Source organism: Gnatocerus cornutus, chromosome 8 (assembly GCF_029298725.1).
Source record: "Gnatocerus cornutus isolate USDA-ARS CGAHR chromosome 8, icGnaCorn1.1, whole genome shotgun sequence".
In the NCBI taxonomy this organism is placed as follows: Eukaryota; Metazoa; Arthropoda; class Insecta; order Coleoptera; family Tenebrionidae; genus Gnatocerus; species Gnatocerus cornutus.
Genome location: NC_142240.1, coordinates 11115733 through 11137354, shown reverse-complemented (window position 1 = coordinate 11137354; position 21622 = coordinate 11115733). Strand labels below are relative to the sequence as shown.

The window sequence follows — 21622 nt, the reverse complement described above, 5'->3', positions numbered from 1 at the left end:
TTTTCTGAGCGCTTTATTGAATTGAATTAATATAACTGATAAGAATGAGGAAGCATAGGATATATATAAAAAAAGCTTTATTAAATAAAATAAGAAACTGGGAAACGTCAACAAATTTCGATGTTCAAAAACGCTGTAATCAGTAATTAGAAGTGAAAGAAAAATAGCGGTTCTAATATTGTGTAAAAATTGTAAAATCTGCGCAAGAGTGGGACGAGCTTGATAGGGATAATAATGACACTCCAGAAGCTTGTAATTTCTGGAGGAGGAGTGAGGTGAGGAACGAAGTGCATAAGAAGACTTCACCACTTTTTCACCCCTTAGTTGGCGTTTTTCACTCCCTTGAATCTCACTTTTTAATAGCGCAATTAAAGATCCATTAAATTATGTGGAAAAACTATACGTGACAATTTAAGAACTGTGGTAAACATAGAGATGCAACTCTTGAAGTGTTAATAACATTTAAAATGTGTTTTACAGTCGTAACTTTGATTTTAATTTTAATTGTCGGTATCTTAAAAGCAGATATTGCGTAAGTATTTTTAGGTATTAGTTTTATTGATGTTTTATAAAAGTTATAAATTTTCTTAATCCTGATAAATATAATTAAAGAATGTAACGATATAACGTAGTGTTAAAATACACCTAGACATATCCGATATGGTCTAGTGGCTAGGATACCTGGCTTTCACCCAGGAGGCTCGGGTTCGATTCCCGGTATCGGAACACTTCTTTTTGAAAATTTTTTACTTCATTTTTATTTTTTTATGATTATAAACCACAAATTGGTTACCACTATATCATTTTATCGATGACTAATTAAAGATAACCGTTACTAACAATTATTTGTATACTCTTACCATAATCCGATATGGTCTAGTGGCTAGGATACCTGGCTTTCACCCAGGAGGCTCGGGTTCGATTCCCGGTATCGGAAACTTTTTCCCTCTTTTGCTCAAACGTAGCGTGATAATAGCGCCCATTATTTTTTTTATTCCTCCAACCTTGACATTGTGAATTCCACGTAAGACATTTTCTTCCATTTCCAGCCTATGCCCTCTAGATTTTTACCACGAGCAATTTGCGGAAAGAGTGGAACTAGAGCGTGAAGAACCGACGTATGTCTTTGTCTCATCAATAAAAAAAGTCTTTCATTCGTTCATTATTTTTAGAACGGGATTAACCATCAACGACATTCTTCCAGAAGATCCAAGTAAATACGACAAAATGAGACCTCCAAAGAAAGATGGTAATCCAACCAAAGTCTATTTTCACGTGACCGTAATGGGTTTGGATAGTATCGATGAAGGATCAATGACGTATGCAGCGGATATTTTCTTCGCACAGACATGGAAAGATCACAGGTTGCGATTACCGGAAAATATGACGTCAGAGTATAGATTGTTGGAAGTCGATTGGTTGAAAAACATGTGGAGACCAGACTCGTTTTTCAAAAACGCCAAATCGGTTACGTTTCAGACCATGACGATACCCAATCATTACATGTGGTTGTATAAAGACAAAACCATTTTGTACATGGTTAAGTAAGAGGCAGCTTTTGATGTGGTTCCAGCTCATTTTTGGGGTTGCAGGCTCACTTTGAGGCTCTCTTGCGCCATGAATTTCATGATCTATCCGCATGACACTCAAGAGTGTAAGCTGCAGATGGAAAGTCGTAAGTTAAGCTAGGCCTAGAAATAAAGTAAAGTAGTTATTTGTGAAACAAAACGCCAAAATTCAAGTTTTTATAAGCATAATTGCCGACATTGCAAGCAGTCGTACTCCAAACCACACCACCGTGACGTAATGACGTCATAACTCGTTCTTCGACTGGACTAAAGCGAAAGTGGTCCAGTTCTTACGTTTTTACTACGAAGGTTGTTTACTGGAATATAAAAAAGTTTTTTTACCGGAAGTGGCCTTGATGAGGTAATCCAACGAGTTTTTGTGCCAACAACATTCCGGCGGGCACGGGCTGTACGATGACGCGGAAGGTTGTTTAAGGGATGAGTCATTCATGAAAGAAGTTAATTTTAATCGTGTTCAAGCTTGCCGAGCGTTTTTCGCATTTTACTGCCGAACACAAATTAAAAACATGTTGTTCCAAATAAAAGAACAATCTGTATGAAGTTACCCTGTACTGTTATGTTATCAGAAGGGGTTTATTTAAAAAGTTTTTACGTCTTAAGGCTTAGAGCGACGAAATATATGAAAATATAGCCACCATTTTAAGTACACGTTAATTTTTATTTTTATTATTAAATATTTGATAAAAATGGTGGATGCGCCGGGTCCACTTTTTTATAATTTTTGTATAGCCTCCCTGCCCATTTTAGTGTCTCACACCACCGACGACATGATTTTCCAATGGGACCCCGACGTCCCCTTGGTCGTAGACGAAAATATCGAACTCCCCCAACTGGCTCTAGTCCACAACCACACTGCCGACTGTACTCAAGTCTACTCAACTGGAAACTTCACTTGTTTGGAAGTAGTTTTCGAACTAAAGCGTCGTTTAGGCTATTACCTCTTTCACACTTACATCCCAACGTGTCTCATTGTCATCATGTCCGTACGTAAATCCCTCTTAATATCCCCAAAGATTACCAGCATTTTTTAGTGGGTGTCTTTCTGGATCAAACCTGAAGCAGCCCCAGCTCGAGTAACTCTCGGAGTGACTTCTCTACTAACTTTATCTACTCAGCATGCTAAAAGTCAAGCGGCTCTTCCTCCCGTTTCGTATCTGAAAGCAGTGGATGCTTTTATGTCAGTTTGTACTCTGTAAGATTTAACATTGAAAAAATTTTTGTTCTAGTTTTGTTTATTTTTAAGTTTCGTGTTTATGGCGTTGATGGAGTACTGTTTAGTTAATATAGTTTTGGGGGACTCGGATCTCCCGAAACCACCACCGCCGCCGAAAAAAGTCGAGACGATTTTCGACATGGCTGGAAAAGAAAATTCGTTTTTGTTGAGCGGATTACCGAAGCCAACTCCCGTGCAAACTCCGGCGCAAAAAGCCAGGAACAGGGCTATCAATATTGATAGGTTTAGCAGGGTTTTCTTTCCTTTGTTATTTACCGTGCTTAATGGTACGTACTGGATACTATTCGCTGAATACATTTAAAGGGACAAATTTAGATATTTTGTTTTAATAACTTGTATTACAGAGTGTACCTATCAATTTTAAAACATCAGTGTCATGTTCTAAATTGTAGAATAGATTAAGCTCATTATAATTGTTAGGATGTTTGTGCATTGATGACTTAATAAACATGAATTATCGAATTTGCGAACTTCGCTATTTTTACCAAGAGCAAATTTGATTATTGCCCCAACGCCTGTAATTAAAATCAAATAAAAAATACCGAAATCAGTATAAAAGTGGTGGTGAGGTGCATCACTTCCAGTTTGAAAATCGAAGCAAAATGAAGACTATCCTTGTGGTTTGCGCCTTGTTTTTGGGAGCTCATGCCGTAAGTGACTTCTTTCTTACTCTTCATTACTCACTTATTCTTTCAGCTAACCAAAGAACAATTTGAAGCTTACATGAAGAAAGCTCAAGCCATCGGTACGGAATGTGTGGCTCAAGAACACGCGGAGTCTAGTAAGTCAAACAACATTTTCTCTACAGTTATACATTTTTTTTTTATAGGTGACTTGGCAGAACTCATGGATATGAAAATACCGCCATCCACTCACGCAGCGAAATGCATTATTGCGTGCTTTTACGAGCACCTGAAAATGGTAATTTTTCTGAAATTGTGTGTTTGTTTTATCGTTTTTTTGTAGATGAAGCCTGATGGTACTTTAGACAAGCAAGCTGCTATTGATGCTTTCAATGAATTAAAGACGGTGGACGCAGAACTCCATGGAAAAATAATGAAAATTATTGATACTTGTGATGCTAGCAGTACGAGTTTTTTATCTTTATTATGAATTTCTATAATAATGTTTTTTAGAAAAAATCGTGGACGATCGGTGCGAAACTGCTTCGTTGATGGCTACTTGTGTTACGAATGAATCACGCGCTGTAAGTGGAATTTTAGGAAGTGTTGTAATTTTTTTTGATTTTTTTTTTTAGATGGGCATTACCAAGGAAGGTTTTATGGTGGCTAAATAAAGTGTTGTTTTAAAGTCGTTATACTTATGAGATGATGAGATGAATGTTTGTAGAAATAAAATGCATGCTTAGATTTTGCTTGTTTTATTGTTCGTTTTTTGAAGTATTAATTAAAAGAAAAAGGCCGTTAAATATACAGGGTCTATCAGAACTAGCGGACCAAAATGAAACGATGTATTCACAATCTTCTGGGAATAATTGGAAAAATGTTTAAAAAAATCCATCTTTAATAGTGATCAGAAAATGAACAATTTAAACTAACCAATCGTGTTGTTGATGTTAAGTTACCTGAAAATTAGCTTTTCCTACTTTATTTGTAACTATGGATGCATCTTAAATATTTTTGCATTGTTGTTACACTGACGTAATTTTTTAGGTGACGTCTTCTCATAAAAATTGACAAGTTTATTTTGAGACTAACAAAATGAAATAATAAACTCAAACTTAAAATAAACAGAATCCGAAAAACAAATTAGTAAATAAATACAGAAATAACAAGAATGAATGAATTAGCGGTATAAATTTGAATAAATAGGTAAATAGTTTTTAAAGTAAATGTTCAAAGCTTCTTCCTTCCACTGGAATGCACAGAGCAGCTTTTCTTAGTAGACTTGCCCTAGCATTACTGACCATTTCAGCTGTTATTGAAGCAAATGCTTCTTGAATGCGGTTTCTTAACACGTTAATATTTTCAGGCATATTTCGGTACACCAAATTCTTGACGTGTCCCAAAAGGAAAAAATCTAAGAGCGTAAGGTCTGGCGATCTGGGGGGCCAACGTCTTGGGCCTCCGCGGCCTATCCATGTATTAGGAAATCTAACATCTAAATGGTTCCTAGTTACATTTGCAAAATGTGCTGGGCATCCATCATGTTGGAACCAAATATGATTAATGTTAACATTTCTTAATCTTTGTAGAGGAGTATTGTCTAGCAGCATGTCCAAATCATCAACTAAAAAATTTGTATAAATTTGGCCGTTGAGTCTAGCGGGAAATTCGTACGGGCCAACCTTAAAGAATGTGTGTGTTCAAAACAATTTACTATGGCATTCCCAAAAATTCCAGCCCAAAGATTGACAGAAAATCTTTGCTGGGTATTACTTTGCCTGAAGACGTGCTGATTATCTCGCCCCCAAACATGAAAATTTCTTTGATTGAAAAATCCATCTTTTTGAAAGCAAGATTCGTCTGTAAACAATATGCTTGTGACGAAGTTCTCATTTGCTTCATGTTCCCGCAGAAGCCAAGTACAAAACTCCACTCTTAGAGGATAATCTTCCGGCGTAAGACATTGCACTTTAGAATAATGAAATGGGTGCATTCGTTCGTCTTTAAGAATACGTTGCACAGAAGAGGTGGACATTTCAAGATTTCTGGCCACAATACTAATGCTCGTTTCAGGTTCCTCTTCAAAAATCTCAATAACCGCTTCTTCGTTGTCCACGGTTCTCGCAGTTCTTGGGGCACCCCCAACCTCCCTTCTGCATACTTTTAAATTACCAGATTCTCTTCCTCTCTGTACTAATCTTAAAATAACATTTCGGCTAGGCTGTTCCCTATTTGGAAAACGAAGTGCGTATTGCTGGATAGCTGCGATTACACTCTCCATACAACAAGACCATATCAAAATATTCTTCCGGGGTAAACATAATTAATTATTAAATACAATGAAACCACAAATCAACGTTTGGAATGACTGTCTAATTGTCAGAAATACTTTGTTATGACATAACAGTCAATTATTTTTTGCACATTAACAATTAAATAGGTTTCTATGGTTAAAAATATATCTTTTAAGGTAATTTTACATCTACAACACGATTGGTCAATTAAAACCGTTCTTATTTTAAAATCCAACAAGGATGGATTTTTTTAAACAATTTTCTCTTTATCTGCAGAAGATCATTTATCCATGGGATGATTTTGGTCCGCCAGATCTGATAGACCCTGTATAATTTTTTCTCTATTAATTGGTTTGGAAATGTATTCAAACACTTTGTCTAATATCCAATCAAAAGTCCGCAGGTATGGAAAGAAGCGTCCGAGTTGGGAGTGTCGTGCGTTTTTTATTATAAAAATTACTTTGATAACGACAAGGAGAGCCAATGAATTAATAGTTGGGACAAAATGAAATATTTTCTTATCACAAAAAAATGCCCCCATTTGTTGTCACTATTGCCTTGCTCTGCCTATTAACTTTATTTATCAAGTTATCGCCATTTTAATGGACCGAGGATGAATACGCTTTATTTTTAAGCATTTTTTGGAACTGAACATATTGAGTTTTGTGACAAAATAACAAAAATGGTTTGAGGTGACTTGGGGTAAGTCTGAGCGAGGCTAGTTGCAGCTAGCAACAGAGTTGTACCGGATGTCCACGTTTGAAATTGTCTTTCCCCTTAACTGCTATTCTATTTGAAAGTTCTTTTCCTCAGATTTAATATTTTGTTGTTTTTCTGTTGCGAAAATAAATTCGAACTTGCTTCAGGTAAAATAATAAAAACTTGCAATTTATTTTATAAACCATGATTCGAAAGTACGTAGAGATAAATTCGGAATTGAATGAAGCCTCATATTAATTTATCTAAGAACGAGTTGTTTCGATTATTCGATTTCACCTAACGAGCTAGTTCGAAACCTAACGTTCCTTGATTCATTTCTTTTAAATTGAATTTATATAAATGGGTGCACCATATTAGTAACTTAAGTAACCTTTGTACATAACAAAGTTATCATTGTTTAAGTTTAGTTAAAATTTATTCATAATTCTATTCAGTAGAAACTAAGAATTCGCATCTAGTATAAATTACGTTCGAACTTGCCCCAATTCATCTTACAAACATTTGAAAAATGTAAAGAAAACGAAAGATCAAAAGATTGAATTAACTTAAAGATTTCACGGAAATTTAAAGTTTAAAGCGTTTAGTAGATTTAAAGACCTCGCCGTGTCTCAAACATCTGAGGAAGAATCAACAGAACCAAAACAAGTATTTACCTTTCAAAGAACTTCAATTTGATAAGATATTCATTATCAATTTGTTTTAATTTTTACGCAAAACTAAAAAGTTTTATTTTTAGCCAAAAAAATTGCAATATTATGTCCTGTAATACTGTTAATTTTCTATTATTATTGTCTAACATTTCGTAACCAAAAGACGTTTTATTCACCTTTCCTTTAGGGGTTTTCTTTTCAACCCTATAAAAATATCTGATCTCATTCATACCAAAACTGTGAATAGTTCAATAAAAATATCTATAAATATCCCCGTCGTCCCGGAAATTTTTTATTGATGCACACTTATAGACGACAATTTTTAGCCAAAATATACAAAATCGAACAACAAGTAAAATTCAACAAATAACAAGACCGTTTTCATTAGTTAGATGAATTTATAATACAAAATTTCTAACAATTAAAAAAACATTAATCTAATCCTATCCCATTATTAACTGTATTCTCTTTGAGTTTTAATTCATTTTTAATTGAAAAATTAAAAGTTTTCATTGCAAATGTACAATGCATCTAAATTTAGCCTTGGCATATTGGCAATTTTTTATTATAAAAATCGGGCTCAAGTTCCTGAATGTTCAATTTCAATCATGAAGCGTTTGTTGGTTTTAGTTGCCTTTCTGGTTGGCTCCCACGGAGTAAGAACAAATTCTTAATTTTTTTTTATCTAAAAAAAAACAATTCGTGTAGTTGAACCAAGATTTCATCGACAGTTGGATGGAAAAGATGCAAAACTACGTGCAAGTGTGTGCTGAAGAGAATCATGCAACCGCTGGTAAGTGCAATTTTCTTTCAAAATTGGTAGTGCTGTCCCAATTTGCATTTGGTCGCTGTGACGGTTCTAGACCGCCACATCTGAATAAATTTCTTCATCTTCATAATGTATGAGTAGAATCAAACCCACTCTACATATCTTAAGTTTAACCAAATTTCACAGACGACATTGGCGAGCTAATTGAACTGAAGGAGCCAAGCACACATGAAGGACAATGCGTGATATTTTGCGTACAAAAGAAGTTACACATGGTAAAACTAAAAATTGTTCTTTTTTTTCTTAATATTAAGGTTTTAGATGTTCGATGATGGAAGCATTGATAAAGTAGGCTCTGTTGTGGCCTTGCATTCACTTCATGATGCAGATTTAGATTTGTATAAAAAAATATTGAGTATTTTCATTACATGTGGAGAAAAAGGTAATTAAAATAAAACGGTAACTTTAAATTAAAATTCTCTTTTAGCTGTAATTTACGATGACCCGTGCAAAACTGGAACCGAACTGGCTAAATGTGGAAAAGTAGAAGCTAAAACTGTAAGTGAATCTAAGTAGTTCCTGTAGCAACAATTTATGGATTTTTTTAGATTGGTCTTGACGAATCTATGTTGGGTTAAACCGCGTAATTGAAATTCTTGGCATTGTAGAAATTTCGTAGTTAATAAATAGCATCAATGAAAACTTAAAATTATTTCCTGTTCCCCTAATGAACTAACAACCATCTTATTATGCTTTGTTTTTCTGTCCATAATTAAAAACAAATAAGTTCAGGAACATCTAATTTAACCAATTTGGGTTTGTCCTCGAACGAATTTATATAAAACTGTCGCGAAAATCAAAACTGCAGTATTGTCTACCAAGATGAGCGCTTGGACTGTTTTCTTCGCTTTGATAACTTTCGCCAACGCCGTAAGTACCTCAAATTTTAAATTTTTTTGAAGTAACAACTATGCTTAGTTGAACCAAGAATTCCTCGACGAATTCATGGAGAAAATGCAAGAGCAAGGTACAATTTGCGCCGAAGAAACACACGCAACTGCAGGTAAATCAACACGTACAAAATAACAATATAATTAAAAGTACAATTAGACGACATCGCCGAACTCATCTCTCGTCAAATCCCACCCAGCACTCATGAAGGCAAATGCATGATTTACTGCATGCAGAAGAAATTTAAACTGGTGGGTATTCAAAATTGGTTGAGTTGTCTTATGTTAAATTTCAGATGAAAGCTGACGGAAGTATTGATAGACCTGGAGCCATGTTAACACTGAAACCTCTGCAAAAAGAGGATCCTTCGTTGTATCAAAAACTGTTGAAAGTATTTGTCACCTGTGGGATGAGAGGTAATTCTTTAAGTCTTTTAACAATACCGCAGAGTTTTTTTTAGTGAAACCAGTAACCGATCCTTGTGAGACGGCATCCGTGCTGGCCGAATGTGCAAAGAATGAAGCCGAAGCTGTAAGTGGTTTTCAGAATTTTTGAGTTTCTAGGTTCGTGTTTTAGATGGGGCTGGATGAAAGCATATTGATGGCGTAACTTCTATGAAAATGTCCTTTTTATTTTTTTTCAATATTTTTGAAAATAAAGGACTCGAAATTGTGATTACTAAATTCTTTAATTTTTTAAGAAATGTAAGGTTCCTTCTACTTATTTATTAAAAAATTGTTTCAAAATTTTTATTGTTATAAATAAATAAATTATTATTTTGAAGAGGAAGTGTTCGCAAAATTATATTTGTCCTTTTATTACGGCATTTTTTGGAACTTCATATCTCCGAAACTAAGACAAATAGAACGATACGGTTTGCGCCAATGTTTTCGTTTTAATCTTCAAAATTGTTGGTTCCAAAATAAAAATCTTTAAAAGTTGTCTTTTGTATATAAAATAAAATACGACGGTATGTTTAAAACCAAATGAAAATGAAGTGCTTGCCGTTCCTGCATTTTCAATTCCGCCATCGATCGCGCATGTCCCTGAAGTATTGAAACTGAATTATTCTCGATTAAATAAACAAGCCGATGCAAATCTTATTACTTATTAGTTTAAAATTCGATCACCCCCGTTAGTTCGAACCGTCGCCGTTGCGTCCTGACATCCGGCGCTGGCTTCGCTTTCGATTTTTCGTTACGCCAACGATGACATTCGTCTAGCGCAGTGTTTATACCATCGTCAGTACAATGAAACGTAAAATCAACACGAAATTAAATAAATGAAGATGTCATCGAAACGTCCCTACTGACTTTATGAAAAATTCTCTTCTCATCCTCCTCCATCTGAAGCTGTGCTATGGAAGAATGTACAATAATAATGAAAGTGCGGGCGGCACAGTGGTTGAAAAATGCATTTGTGAAAAAATAATGTGCTATATATCAGTGTTAACAAATTCTTCAATATGGTGTGCAAGTTACGGCATTTAGACTCGGGTTAAAGTGCAATCGCTGCTATGGCTTCTTTTAGTTTGTTTAGAAGGATGTAATAGACTATCAAATAGAATGGAAAGATGACAAATATCGCCGAGGACGTTTGACAAAAAGAAGAGAAATGCCGGGAGGGAGAAGGGGCCTTGTGGCCCCACAAAACACATTTTTGGAAAATATCATCAGAAGGTCCAATTCACAACGTAAGGAGTTAAATTATTACCTGACCCTAAAATGGGAGGTGTCCTGTTTGTTTACAAATTTCACAATTTTCCAAAGCACACATTCTCTTCCTAAATGAAAATCAAACAAACTCGGATCTTCAGTTTCCCACAAATTCAGCACTTTTCAAGTTCAAATATTACCTTTATTTTTGAGATTTATTTTTAGGTCAGTTAACGACCCCATTCGTGTTCGCACGTTACCTTTCGGATTCCTCATATTTTAGGCCATTTGGATTTGACTTATTGACTTGTTCTAGTTTCTCTTTGTTTACGTAGAATTTTACGAGACGAGAAAAATATGCTTGTATTTATTGTTATGTCAGCAGTTAATGGAATTTATTATCACTGTTGCAGCGGTGTTTCATTTCAAATTTTCATACTTCGTTCGGTTGGTGGGTGCTTTATACGATTTTTATTTAATTCAGGCTGTAATTGGGTTTCGGGCTCTACGTTATTAAAGAGATTTCAAAGAAAATTTTTGTTTGAGCCGTAGGGAATTAAATTATTTCTTCTCAACTGACTTTCAAATATTTGAATTTTTATAAAGATGCGGCACTACCTCCCATTTCGGTTAATTAAAACAATCAAAACCAAGTAATTCTGTTTTTCATTAGTACAGAAAACCGCAGATAAAACTCGTTTAATGGCGCGATTACGAATGACCCCGGCGCATCCACCATTTTTAAACTTTGTTAGAGAGCTAGGTAATAACCGCTAGATTTAAAAATTATTCTGTAAAGATAAACATCATAAAATTGTTTTTCTCTTTTCCGGATTTACTTTTTACGACTCGAAAACTTGTCCGGGAAACTTTCAGAAGTATAATGTCAACTCGGAAGCAAAAACCGTCATAAAATTGTCGATTCGAGTAACGTGAAGTTCATTACGAGAGCTCTTTGTCTTAATACCTAAATTACCGTACGGTTGTCACCCACGCATTCGTATAGATTATTGGTTTACGAGAGATCTGATTATAATTTGTCGTAAAATCCGCAGTTTTCGATGTCGGAAATTATACGAATTAACAATAAAAGTTATCATTAAGCCAGTTTTATTTCTGCGACTTGCAAGCAAAATTATATGAATTAATCGACCTTCCGTGTTACGTCCAAGGCTGAGGTTTGCGTTTAGCCTTAAAATTGGTCTTCCCCTTGGCAGTGTTATCGCCTATCAGAACTCTATCTCCCTCTGAATCTAGGAAAAATAAACGAGAATGGATTTTAAAGTACGCGAACAATTATTTGGAGAAAGCGAGTTAAAAAACGTGGAATTGTGATTCCGATTATTCGGTTGCTTACGTCAAGTACTTTTGCTTTCAAAACACGCGAAAAATGGGTGGAAATTGGGTGGAAACAGTGAACAAAATTCACGGAAATATGCGGTGTTTGGGTCCAATTTGAACATTTTTCTTTGACTTCGTGTCTTCTTAATGTTTTAAATTTTAGATTCTACAGATTTGCGCTTTAATACCGTTCATATCAAGTTTCCATAATAATCTTTCTTTAAGATCTTTGTCCAGATTCTTTAAACCAAGCAAATCCTTTTACATTTTTAGATGTTTTTCATCTTTCCGATTAATCGTCGGATTTCTTAAAATTGTTTTATGCCCTATTTGGGATTCTAGAAGAAGATAAAAGCAAAGTTTTACTTTTGTACATTAATTTCTCAGCTCCGCATGTTTCCGGCTATTCATTTTCCACGAATTTTAGGTATTCATACTTCAAGTAATGAGTTTTGAGAGTTTCCAAATGTATTAATCTAGAAATTAAATCGTGGAGAAATTGAACTTTAAAAACGGATAATTTTGAAAAGCGTCAACTTAAAGACTCTCAAGAGCGATCGGTTTAGCATCAATCTTCAACCTCATATCTGTGTCAGGACCAAATGAAATCGAAGTTTTGAACTTTACCCCAAAAATTACAATCACTTGTTGAATAGCTTATTAAAGTCTTTTTTCTGTTGTAGCTGACAGCAGTTTCCTGTTGGCAAACGCACAGATCGTCGACTACCCGATAGTTTATTGCAACGAGTCTTTCTGCAAAATTTCCGGCTATAACCGGGCGGAAGTTATGCAAAAATCCTGCAGGTGTGCCTTTATGTTCGGCGAACTTACCGACAAGGAGACAATCAGTAGAGTAGACCATGTCCTCGAGCATCAGTTGCACGATCAGTTTGAGATTCTCCTTTACAAAAAAAATAGTAAGTCCATTTCATGATTTTTATTTTATCATCGCAATCTTTTCTGTCGATGTTTTTGTTCTTTCTGTTTGGAGGGAGAGTGGTGCAAGTGGTTCTTGCACCGTAAAGGTTTCTGTTTTCTTGCTATAAATTAATGCGATTTTACAAAAATGTTTAAGTAACCCAAGAAGAACCTTGAATTCAGTGTAATTGTAATGACTCAGCAAAGAGGTACCTTTTGATTTAAATCTGGCCTCCGGTTTTATTAGGTAGTATTTTCTCTTTTTTTCCTTTTTCAAAATTATACTTGTACTTTACTATATAACTATATGTGTTTCCCCCGGTCCGTTCTCCTGCACCGCGCATGTTCTGTATAGAAAACAAAGGTACGTAGTTCAGTGTTTTTCAAATTCAAAAATTCAAAATGATAATTTTGAATGAAATTAGTAAATGTTGTCATTGGCTGGATGTTGTCTTGTTTAGTTGCTTATACTATAATTGAAAAGACACGATGCATGAGCAGAACACTGCAAAAATGAAAAATCTAAATAACAAACTAAAACGCGGGGTTCTAGTGAAAATGGGTGTGTGGAATAAAAAGCAATAAAGGTTCCAACTGTGTCAATTTTAATTAATCATATTGTTAAAAGTTCTGATTAAAAACATTTTTATTTTTTCTACAGGCACTCCAGAAGGTATGTAGTTATAATTTCTCAACTCTTGCAGGCTATGAAATTTTCTAACTCTCCTGTTATTGCTTTGTAGATTTTGTTTCTTTCTCTCTGTTTCGTCTCATTTTACGTATTTCTCTTTATGACGAGATTCTTTTACTTACTCTTGCTTTTGCAAAGTTTTTAAAACTACCAACTGAAAAAAAAACGATCTTAAATTGCATGTTCGGTGAAAAAAGAGAGTGTTAAGTTGGCTACCGTGAAAATCGTGACCTCGACTTCTGACACATAGTGGCTTCAACGAACTCACCACGGTTGCTAGCTGTCATTTTAATGAGCATGCTGTATATATTCTTCTTATTGGCATGACATCACTCACTGAAACTGTACTTTTCTGAAACAAAATTCTTTCAAATAAAATGAACAAATTGTCTTTTAGCTTCATCAAAATTAAAATAAAGTGGCGAGAAATATTGTAAAATACTAGCAATTATAATGATAAAGAAGTGATATTAGTCTTCTAATGGGAGCTGTCAGGAACGGCTGAAGAAAGATTTGTTATACACCAGTTAAATTATTGCGCTCATTTCCATTACACCCTCTTTCATTACATAAATCTACGAGGTGTCGTCTTTTGGTACTGTTCCGTTCATTTGAAAAGTACCAGGCGAAACCATAGGTAGGTATCCTGTCGACTTCTTTATCAATCGCAAGTTTTCTTCGGCATGAAGGTACCGATGACAAAACCGGAAACTGAAATCATTTTTACACAGCACGAGAGCAACACAGTCAGCTAGTGAATAGTGTAGTTAAAACCGTAGAACTTAAGCTTAACTAGTTTGAATAGCTTGATAGTTACAATTTTACTTGAGTTTCAAGTTGTTGTCTCTTTATAGAAACACCATTATGGCTACTCCTGCAGATATCGCCTATAAAAAACGAACGAGATCTGGTGGTACTGTTTCTTTTGACGTTTCGGGATATAACAGCTTTGAAGCAACCGATAGAAACGGACGACGCCAAAGGAGGTAAAATAAGGAAAAGAACACCAACGTAAAAAAATAAACCAAAAGTTCCAGGTCTGTCGAAATTCGCAAAACTCGCCCGTTCGGTTACACGGAGCCGGTCGGTTTTGGTGTCTCAGTTTTCTTCACATCTGCCGAATTTGAAAGACACGACGAAACAGTCACATCTGGCACAAGTTAGTGATTGCTAACTGAGACAATTGGGATTAATCGGATTTTTTCCACGCTGCTTTTTGGATTTTTTTCGGTAGATGATGAGTTTGAGTGCGGATATAATGCCACAGTATCGACAAGAAGCTCCAAAAACTCCTCCTCATATCTTACTACATTACTGCGCCTTTAAAGCCATCTGGGATTGGATTATTTTGTGTCTAACGTTTTATACAGCTATCATGGTTCCCTATAATGTGGCTTTCAAGAATAAAACGTCGGAAGACGTATCGTTACTCGTTGTTGATTCTATTGTTGACGTTATTTTTTTTATTGACATTGTTTTGAATTTTCATACTACTTTTGTTGGACCGGGAGGTGAGGTCGTCTCCGATCCCAAAGTTATCAGAATGAATTACTTGAAGAGTTGGTTTATTATCGATCTGTTGAGCTGCTTGCCTTACGATGTTTTCAACGCTTTTGACCACGACGAAGACGTAAGTAGCCGCGCAACAATCTGAGCCGAGTTCAAAGGGTGAATTATAAATTTTTAACAGAAATATTTATGATTCGCCGGGATTAGATCCGGGATCTGACTTTCGCTTTCCAGGGCATCGGTAGTTTGTTTAGCGCCCTAAAAGTCGTCAGATTGCTTCGCCTGGGCCGAGTGGTCCGCAAGTTGGACCGCTACTTGGAATACGGTGCAGCAATGCTGATCCTTCTTTTATGTTTTTACATGTTGGTGGCTCATTGGTTGGCCTGCATTTGGTACTCTATAGGCCGTTCGGACGCTGATAATGGGGTCCAATACAGCTGGCTCTGGAAGCTAGCCAATATTACACAAAGTCCTTATTCTTACGTCTGGCCGAATGACACCAGCACGCCAGAATTAATAAACGGTCCTTCTAGAAAAACAATGTACGTTACAGCGTTGTATTTTACTATGACTTGCATGACGTCTGTGGGGTTTGGAAATGTGGCCGCGGAAACCGACAACGAAAGAATTTTTACAATCTGCATGATGATTATCGCTGGTAAAAATCGTTAGTTATTGAGAAATTTATTTCGAGGTCTTATTCCAGCTCTTTTGTATGCGACGATCTTCGGGCACGTAACGACAATAATTCAGCAAATGACTTCGGCCACAGCGAAATATCACGACATGTTGAACAATGTAAGAGAGTTTATGAAACTTCACGAGGTCCCTAAAGCCCTATCGGAACGAGTAATGGATTATGTGGTCTCAACGTGGGCCATGACTAAAGGACTCGATCAGGACAAGGTATTTTTTCTTGCGGAAGACAGGCAGGTGACTCCTGTTTTTAAATTAACTTGCCATTTAAATGCGGACAAATATTTTCCCAACATCTGCTGCACATGTTTGTCGTTTCGTCCGACCATCTAAAAACTCGTTTTTTCCATAGGTTTTAAACTTCTGCCCCAAAGACATGAAGGCTGATATTTGCGTCCATTTAAATCGAAAAGTGTTCAACGAGCATCCTGCTTTTCGCCTGGCTTCCGACGGATGTCTCCGTGCATTAGCAATGCATTTCACAATGTCTCATTCTGCTCCCGGTGATCTCCTCTACCACACAGGAGAATCAATTGATTCGCTTTGTTTTATCGTAACCGGATCTCTTGAAGTAATCCAAGACGACGAAGTAGTAGCAATATTAGGTAACCTCCTTATTTTTCCAACCAAAAACTAACTTTTTCACCCCTAGGAAAAGGCGACGTTTTCGGCGACTCCTTCTGGAAGGACAACGCGGTGGGACAGTCAGCTGCAAACGTGCGTGCTTTAACATACTGTGATTTACACACGATAAAAAGGGACAAGCTTTTAGAAGTGTTGGATTTTTATCAAGCTTTCGCGAACAGCTTTGCGCGGAATTTAATTCTAACGTACAACTTACGACATCGTTTGATTTTTAGAAAAGTCGCGGATGTAAAGAGGGAGAAAGAACTAGCCGAGAGGAGAAAAAACGAACCCCAATTAGATCAAAATCAAGACCATCTCGTGAGAAAAATCTTTTCGAAATTCAGGAGAGACAGAAGCCAACAGCAAGTGCCCAACTCCCAACAGTCTTCAGACGTTGAAAAAGGAGAAGAAAACGGCGATAAAGCGATGATGCGAGTGATGTCGACCACGAAGTTATCTTCTGTGGCCGAAAAAGACGATAGCAGCGGCGGAGGGGTGAAAACCACAGTTGCAAGACCTAGCGCGGGACGAACAAGTAAATGGGGCCGTCTTCTTGGCTCGGCAAGTTTAGACTCGGGCTCCGAAAGCTCCACTCAAGCTCAACAATCATTTACTAGGAGTTTAAGCGCTAAAGACACGATGAAGGATAGACCGAGTTCGTCGTCATCAGGGAGTTCCGGAAGTCAACCGACCCCAGGCTCTGGAAACAAGGTCTTTCCGAAATTACAAAAAGTTTCGACGAACGCGGCCCCCGGAATCACTCGTCAAGACACTATTGAAGAAATGGTAGAAGTGGAGCCTCCTCACTCTCGGAATTTGTCTCTGAGAAAGATGCAAAGTTACGATTGTGGGTTAAGGGATCCTTCTACCGCTTCGATGTACCAAACCCCTCTCCCTGACCCTATCGCTCCTCCAGAGTACAAAGAACTTATGACCAACCTTATGGATTTTAAGGTCGACGTGAAACTGGAGATCCAGAAACTCAACCAAAAAATGAATCGCATGGAAGAGCTGCTTTCGGAGCTGGTGAAAAGAATAAGTCCTGACAGCGGTTCGAGTTCTCCTCAAGGCGACTCAGAACTCAAACAAAAGTCTTCCATTATGGGCTCAGGAGCGGAAAGACCTACCGAGCTTTTGACGAAGCCCAGTACTTCGGAAGGTACGGGTTTAGGGCCTATTATTTTAAGAAAAAGACGATCAAAAACGCGAATAAAATCATCTGCGCCGCAAATTCCCACACCGAGTAGTGGGAAAGTTACGTCTCCGGAAAGTTCAGCCACCAGCCCTACAGAAACTAGTAAAATGCTGGATGAGCCAGTGCTCACGCCGTCCTCTCGAAAACCCAAGGACTTTCTTTAGATCATTTTCTAGATAGAAAGTCATAGTTACGCCTGCCACTAAGATTAGATCTGATTTCAATTCGTTCACTTCTTTTATCATAGACATCCTCACCATCGTGTAAATATAGTAACAAGAGAAACCTTTAGATTACTATAACGGCCATTACTTTTGCATCTATCTACATGACTAGAATTAAAGGAATTTTTGGCCACACATGCCTTGCTCTACAAGTAAGAGCTTTTACAGTAGTTGTAAAGTTCACGCTAATAGCAGCGCTCTATCTACTAACACCAAATATTGCAAACAATTCTTTTACGCAGTGAACTGTGTTTGATCTAGCGCTGGAAGCTAATCAGAAGGGAAGTTTTAAATCTTTATATTATATTGTACAGTTAGAATTTTATCAGCAACTTCAATAACGCAACTCTTCAGGTTATTGGAAATACTCACAACGAACTCTCTCTACGTCATGACGTTGCTGCTAAAATAGCAATATCTTCATCTTTATTTCAAACTTTAGATCAGTTACGCAATACGATAAGTTCAAACTCTACACTAAATGTACTTTTCTATTGATAAAGAAAATATCACTTTGTTGATCGCCTAGAGAGAACTTTATTTCTTGTTTTGTTTACATCATCAAAGATGCATCACAGAACCCGAAGTGTAAAAACGACTACATTCACACTTTTATACAGAGTGAGTCACAAAAAAAGACCAAAATTCACGTTAGTTTTTTAATAAATAAAGCCTTTGGGTGGTGAGCTAGTGTGTTTTTTAGGACTCACTCTGCATCACCAAGTCTTTCTTTGTTATCTCTGTGTTACGAGTACACTGTAGAAAATGGACTTGGGGATGATAAAATGATTCCACTTAAATAAGCACTGGGATTTTGCTCATTACGCTCTTCATCTTTCAGTTGTTAAGTTGCTTTTGAGCGTATTTCAACAAGAACATTACTATGATAAATTTGTATTCTAATGTTGGAGCAACAAAGATATTTAAAAAACTGAAATTGGCGATTTTACTCGTTTAATTCGTTCTGAATTTTCAGCTAAAAAGGATGAAATGTGATCACATCAATGGAGATTGATTTATATAGTTCGGACGGCGGTCCTCCATTGGCGGTTTTCTAAAGCGACTTCGCAGAAGCGAAGAATGAAGATACTCTCTTTTCGACGGCTTAGTTTAAACTTGAAGCTAACCGCTAGATGGAGGTACAGTTCCGTTATTTTGGTGGATATCGCACAATAAAATCACATACTTTCTAGATAACAATCTAGAACCAGACTGGTTGAATAAAAATCATTCTTTTGCCCTTTTACTGTCACGGAATTTTTATCGAAAAGAAAAATGTTAATTGGTTGGTTGCTTTTCTTGTACGCATTACGTTTTATCGAGTGGTTGGGAAATTAATCATTATTATCGGAGATGCTAATAATAAATTTAAATTTTCAATAAATAAGTCATATCCTGTACGAACACAGATAAATGCATGTTTTGACTTGGTGATTTTATGTTACTGATTGGGTATTATAAATTTAAGCAGGTATTCTCCTCACCGCAAATTAACTGAAAGTAAATTTAAAAAGAAAGTATAATTACATCCCATTGGATGAAACTTTGAAATGTTATTGATCATATAATCAGGTGCTAAAAGAATAATAAGACGAGCACCGCATAATTACCGTTTTTACTCAGATTGTGTCACTGAATTTTTTATCAAATATTGTAATCATTGTTTTGAAAGGCGGCAAGCCTCGCACTATCCAAATTAAAACCCCAAACCACAAAACCGTCTCATAAACTGATAAATTCAAAACATTGTCGGATGAAATTAATTAAGTTGAGAAGCTTTAGACAGAACTTCACTTTAGTACATAGTCGTAAGTCTTCGTAAGTTCAACAGAAAGTTGTACAGATGATAAAGGAATCGTGATAATGCCTATAATTTTATTGGAGGGTTGTGCAAAGAGACTGTGAAATGAAACTTTATTTTTTTACCAGCAACAAAATCGGTATATAAATGGCACAATCGTGTATTTCCCCGCTTTTTGTAATACACCTTGTATATCAGTGTCTAAAACAGCGTGTAGAGTTTAGGAAGGGAGTATTTCACCGCAATTTATCGATCTCAAACAACTGGTGCTGTAATGTGATCCGAGGTTTTGACATGATGATCCCTTTAACAATAATTTACAGTACAGCCGTTATCAAATGGCTGTACAACGAGAGAAGACAACAAATTAACTAACTATGGCTACCTCGTGCCTAATTTAGGGGCGACTGGGGAAAGCGGCAACTTTTGCTGGAATATTCCCAGATTTTGTGGCATGAAACGATTTGAAAACTCTAGCTACAAAATTGTTTGCAAAAACTGTTAATTCGTCCAATTAATTTCACTGGTATGCACAATATGCTGCGGATTAAATTCCTGTTAATTATTAAGAGTGCATTTTGCAGTTAGTTGATTTTAACGGTGCCGGACCTCATTTTATCCTACTTCTAGGTGGTAAATAGCGCAACTGCGGAAAACGCAAACAAGGCGTAGTAAAGTGCTCGGATTTTTTATCCCTTCGAAGTTAATTTATCCCTGCAAAAACCCAAAGCTCTGAACACAACATTATGATAATTAACAATTAAACCACTTGAAATCCAGAAAACCGCCGTTCAAATCGGCTTTGCTTATCCGCAGTGGTCCAGTAAGGCCCTCAACAGTTCCAGAGAAACTCCAACTGGTCCACTCGGCATAACCTGTTAGTAGGCAAATGCTGTTCGTATCCTCGCCCAGCTCAATACTGGAACATGTTGGCGGACTACACAAAGAGGAAGAAGAGAGAAACGCACCGGTCTATTGGAGTAGATATTGCTACACAAACAGAGCTCAGTATGTTAGCACCAAGTTAGCGGGGATAGAATTACTAATGGATATTCACATGCATGTTTAATACGATACGGGGGATCGCCAACTTTAACGGTTCTAATAAATTAACCCTACGAAAAGTTAACTGGAGATATTAAATTGTGACTTCTGGTCTAAAGACTGCGAAAAAGTATAATGCGCAACTTTGTTAAGTTTTTTGGGTTGCCTACCGTGAAAAATAGTAACCTTATTAGCGCGTTGAAATTTGATTACTTCCTCCAGTGTTTATATCAAGCCCTTTGCGGTTTCTTCAGCGCTCGTATTGTCTTGACACCCATAATTTATGTTGCTTGGCGAAAACATAATTTAAACTCGACTGCAGAAAACTCATTATTACCATCAACTCGTATGAACCGGAATATTTGTTTATGCATGGTCTTTCAAGAACCGTTAAGTGTGCAAATTTGCATCAATAGGAAGTGCAGACCGGAAAGGATTTTTGCTAAAAAGAGTCATTTTCCTGTACAAATAACAGGCGAGATTTAACTTCAAGTTAGTACGAATTATTTTATTTGCCTCTGCTTCGGAGCTGTACTTATGGCTTAGATCTGAGCGTTGAACCAGAGCAGGGTTTTCGACCGACGCATAAAAATCGCGAAGGTCGTTCGTTGGCTTTAGGCAGTGCTGTAATCGTTTTATTAGGTGAATTATCAGATGATGTTTCTTTGCTTCAGTCAAGTCGGAACAGAATGAACAATTTGTCATGGTTTTCCGTTTATTAAAATATTTGAGAGCCCGGAAACGTAAGAATTTCAATAAAGGCAGTCTGGCGAATGGTCCAAATATTGGTCCACACAAAGCGAATTTCTTTATCAGAATGGTGCAGCTGTTTAGAACACGCACGGTTTCATCAATACACTGAAGCAATACTCGGTTGTTTTTCTCTTTCTCCGTTCAACTCACCACAAGCTTGTTCTTTGTATCTTTCAGACGAACCCTCGTCCTTTTGACGGACAGTATCAAAGTTAGGAACCGTAGCGAAAATTTTTAATATCCTGAGTGGAGAAATAAACAGCGAAAAACGCACAGATAAAATTATCCCGGCGTCGCTTAAAAAAGCCTTGTAGTAACGAGGTTAGTCAAATAAC

The 21622-nt window shown here is 36.6% G+C and overlaps 5 protein-coding genes and 2 non-coding genes across 10 annotated transcripts; all 7 read left to right on the top strand.

Annotated features, from left to right (window-relative positions):
* The first annotated feature begins 328 nt into the window (after nt 1-328).
* On the top strand, nt 329-3285 carry ort (glycine receptor ora transientless). Of its 2 annotated transcripts, XM_088043140.1 has the most exons (7): nt 329-532; nt 1050-1118; nt 1173-1544; nt 1593-1675; nt 2337-2572; nt 2621-2781; nt 2833-3285. In XM_088043140.1, exons 1-7 carry the CDS (start codon nt 468-470, stop codon nt 3122-3124), a joined length of 1278 nt encoding a protein of 425 aa, XP_087899266.1. In that variant the 5' UTR covers nt 329-467; the 3' UTR covers nt 3125-3285. The 2 variants fall into 2 exon arrangements, with proteins under 2 accessions (XP_087899266.1, XP_087899267.1); XM_088043141.1 differs by lacking the exon at nt 1050-1118.
* TRNAE-UUC (transfer RNA glutamic acid (anticodon UUC)) lies at nt 655-726 on the top strand. Its single transcript has one exon. It is a non-coding gene; the product is annotated as a tRNA-Glu (tRNA).
* On the top strand, nt 866-937 carry TRNAE-UUC (transfer RNA glutamic acid (anticodon UUC)). Its single transcript has one exon. It is a non-coding gene; the product is annotated as a tRNA-Glu (tRNA).
* An 85-nt stretch (nt 3286-3370) lies between the features above and the next one.
* Nucleotides 3371-4193, top strand: LOC148169783 (general odorant-binding protein 28a-like). The gene is made up of 6 exons (XM_088043161.1): nt 3371-3473; nt 3520-3604; nt 3653-3744; nt 3790-3910; nt 3960-4030; nt 4082-4193. The coding sequence occupies exons 1-6, from the start codon at nt 3426-3428 to the stop codon at nt 4118-4120; spliced, it is 456 nt and encodes a 151-aa protein (XP_087899287.1). The 5' UTR covers nt 3371-3425; the 3' UTR covers nt 4121-4193.
* Nucleotides 4194-7663: 3470 nt separating this feature from the next.
* On the top strand, nt 7664-8584 carry LOC148169782 (general odorant-binding protein 28a-like). Its single transcript, XM_088043157.1, has 6 exons — nt 7664-7769; nt 7822-7906; nt 8069-8157; nt 8204-8324; nt 8370-8440; nt 8491-8584. The coding sequence occupies exons 1-6, from the start codon at nt 7722-7724 to the stop codon at nt 8518-8520; spliced, it is 444 nt and encodes a 147-aa protein (XP_087899283.1). The 5' UTR covers nt 7664-7721; the 3' UTR covers nt 8521-8584.
* Nucleotides 8585-8638: 54 nt separating this feature from the next.
* Nucleotides 8639-9505, top strand: LOC148169781 (general odorant-binding protein 28a-like). Its single transcript, XM_088043162.1, has 6 exons — nt 8639-8812; nt 8861-8945; nt 8993-9084; nt 9129-9249; nt 9294-9364; nt 9410-9505. The coding sequence occupies exons 1-6, from the start codon at nt 8765-8767 to the stop codon at nt 9440-9442; spliced, it is 450 nt and encodes a 149-aa protein (XP_087899288.1). The 5' UTR covers nt 8639-8764; the 3' UTR covers nt 9443-9505.
* A 934-nt stretch (nt 9506-10439) lies between these two features.
* On the top strand, nt 10440-18594 carry eag (potassium voltage-gated channel protein ether a go-go). 3 transcript variants are annotated; one of them, XM_088043118.1, is made up of 9 exons: nt 10440-10526; nt 12513-12746; nt 14293-14424; nt 14476-14597; nt 14673-15068; nt 15182-15605; nt 15654-15853; nt 15996-16248; nt 16296-18594. In XM_088043118.1, exons 1-9 carry the CDS (start codon nt 10448-10450, stop codon nt 17627-17629), a joined length of 3174 nt encoding a protein of 1057 aa, XP_087899244.1. In that variant the 5' UTR covers nt 10440-10447; the 3' UTR covers nt 17630-18594. The 3 variants fall into 3 exon arrangements, with proteins under 3 accessions (XP_087899244.1, XP_087899243.1, XP_087899245.1); XM_088043117.1 differs by having other exon boundaries at nt 14470-14597; XM_088043119.1 differs by lacking the exons at nt 10440-10526; nt 12513-12746 and adding an exon at nt 12774-13111 and having other exon boundaries at nt 14470-14597.
* The last annotated feature ends 3028 nt before the right edge of the window (nt 18595-21622 follow it).

Coding starts and splice junctions, on each gene's coding strand:
- eag (XM_088043117.1), top strand. CDS start 10,448: ATGCCGGGAGGGAGAAGGGGCCTTGTGGCCCCACAAAACACATTTTTG. Junction 12,747..14,292: donor TCTCCTTTACAAAAAAAATA/GTAAGTCCATTT, acceptor GTCTCTTTATAG/AAACACCATTATGGCTACTC. Junction 15,069..15,181: donor CTTTTGACCACGACGAAGAC/GTAAGTAGCCGC, acceptor TTCGCTTTCCAG/GGCATCGGTAGTTTGTTTAG.
- ort (XM_088043140.1), top strand. CDS start 468: ATGTGTTTTACAGTCGTAACTTTGATTTTAATTTTAATTGTCGGTATC. Junction 1,676..2,336: donor TAAGCTGCAGATGGAAAGTC/GTAAGTTAAGCT, acceptor TGCCCATTTTAG/TGTCTCACACCACCGACGAC. Junction 2,782..2,832: donor TTTATGTCAGTTTGTACTCT/GTAAGATTTAAC, acceptor TTTATTTTTAAG/TTTCGTGTTTATGGCGTTGA.
- LOC148169783 (XM_088043161.1), top strand. CDS start 3,426: ATGAAGACTATCCTTGTGGTTTGCGCCTTGTTTTTGGGAGCTCATGCC. Junction 3,911..3,959: donor TGATACTTGTGATGCTAGCA/GTACGAGTTTTT, acceptor AATGTTTTTTAG/AAAAAATCGTGGACGATCGG. Junction 4,031..4,081: donor TTACGAATGAATCACGCGCT/GTAAGTGGAATT, acceptor TTTTTTTTTTAG/ATGGGCATTACCAAGGAAGG.
- LOC148169782 (XM_088043157.1), top strand. CDS start 7,722: ATGAAGCGTTTGTTGGTTTTAGTTGCCTTTCTGGTTGGCTCCCACGGA. Junction 8,158..8,203: donor TACAAAAGAAGTTACACATG/GTAAAACTAAAA, acceptor TTAAGGTTTTAG/ATGTTCGATGATGGAAGCAT. Junction 8,325..8,369: donor CATTACATGTGGAGAAAAAG/GTAATTAAAATA, acceptor ATTCTCTTTTAG/CTGTAATTTACGATGACCCG.
- LOC148169781 (XM_088043162.1), top strand. CDS start 8,765: ATGAGCGCTTGGACTGTTTTCTTCGCTTTGATAACTTTCGCCAACGCC. Junction 8,813..8,860: donor TGATAACTTTCGCCAACGCC/GTAAGTACCTCA, acceptor AACTATGCTTAG/TTGAACCAAGAATTCCTCGA. Junction 9,250..9,293: donor TGTCACCTGTGGGATGAGAG/GTAATTCTTTAA, acceptor AGTTTTTTTTAG/TGAAACCAGTAACCGATCCT.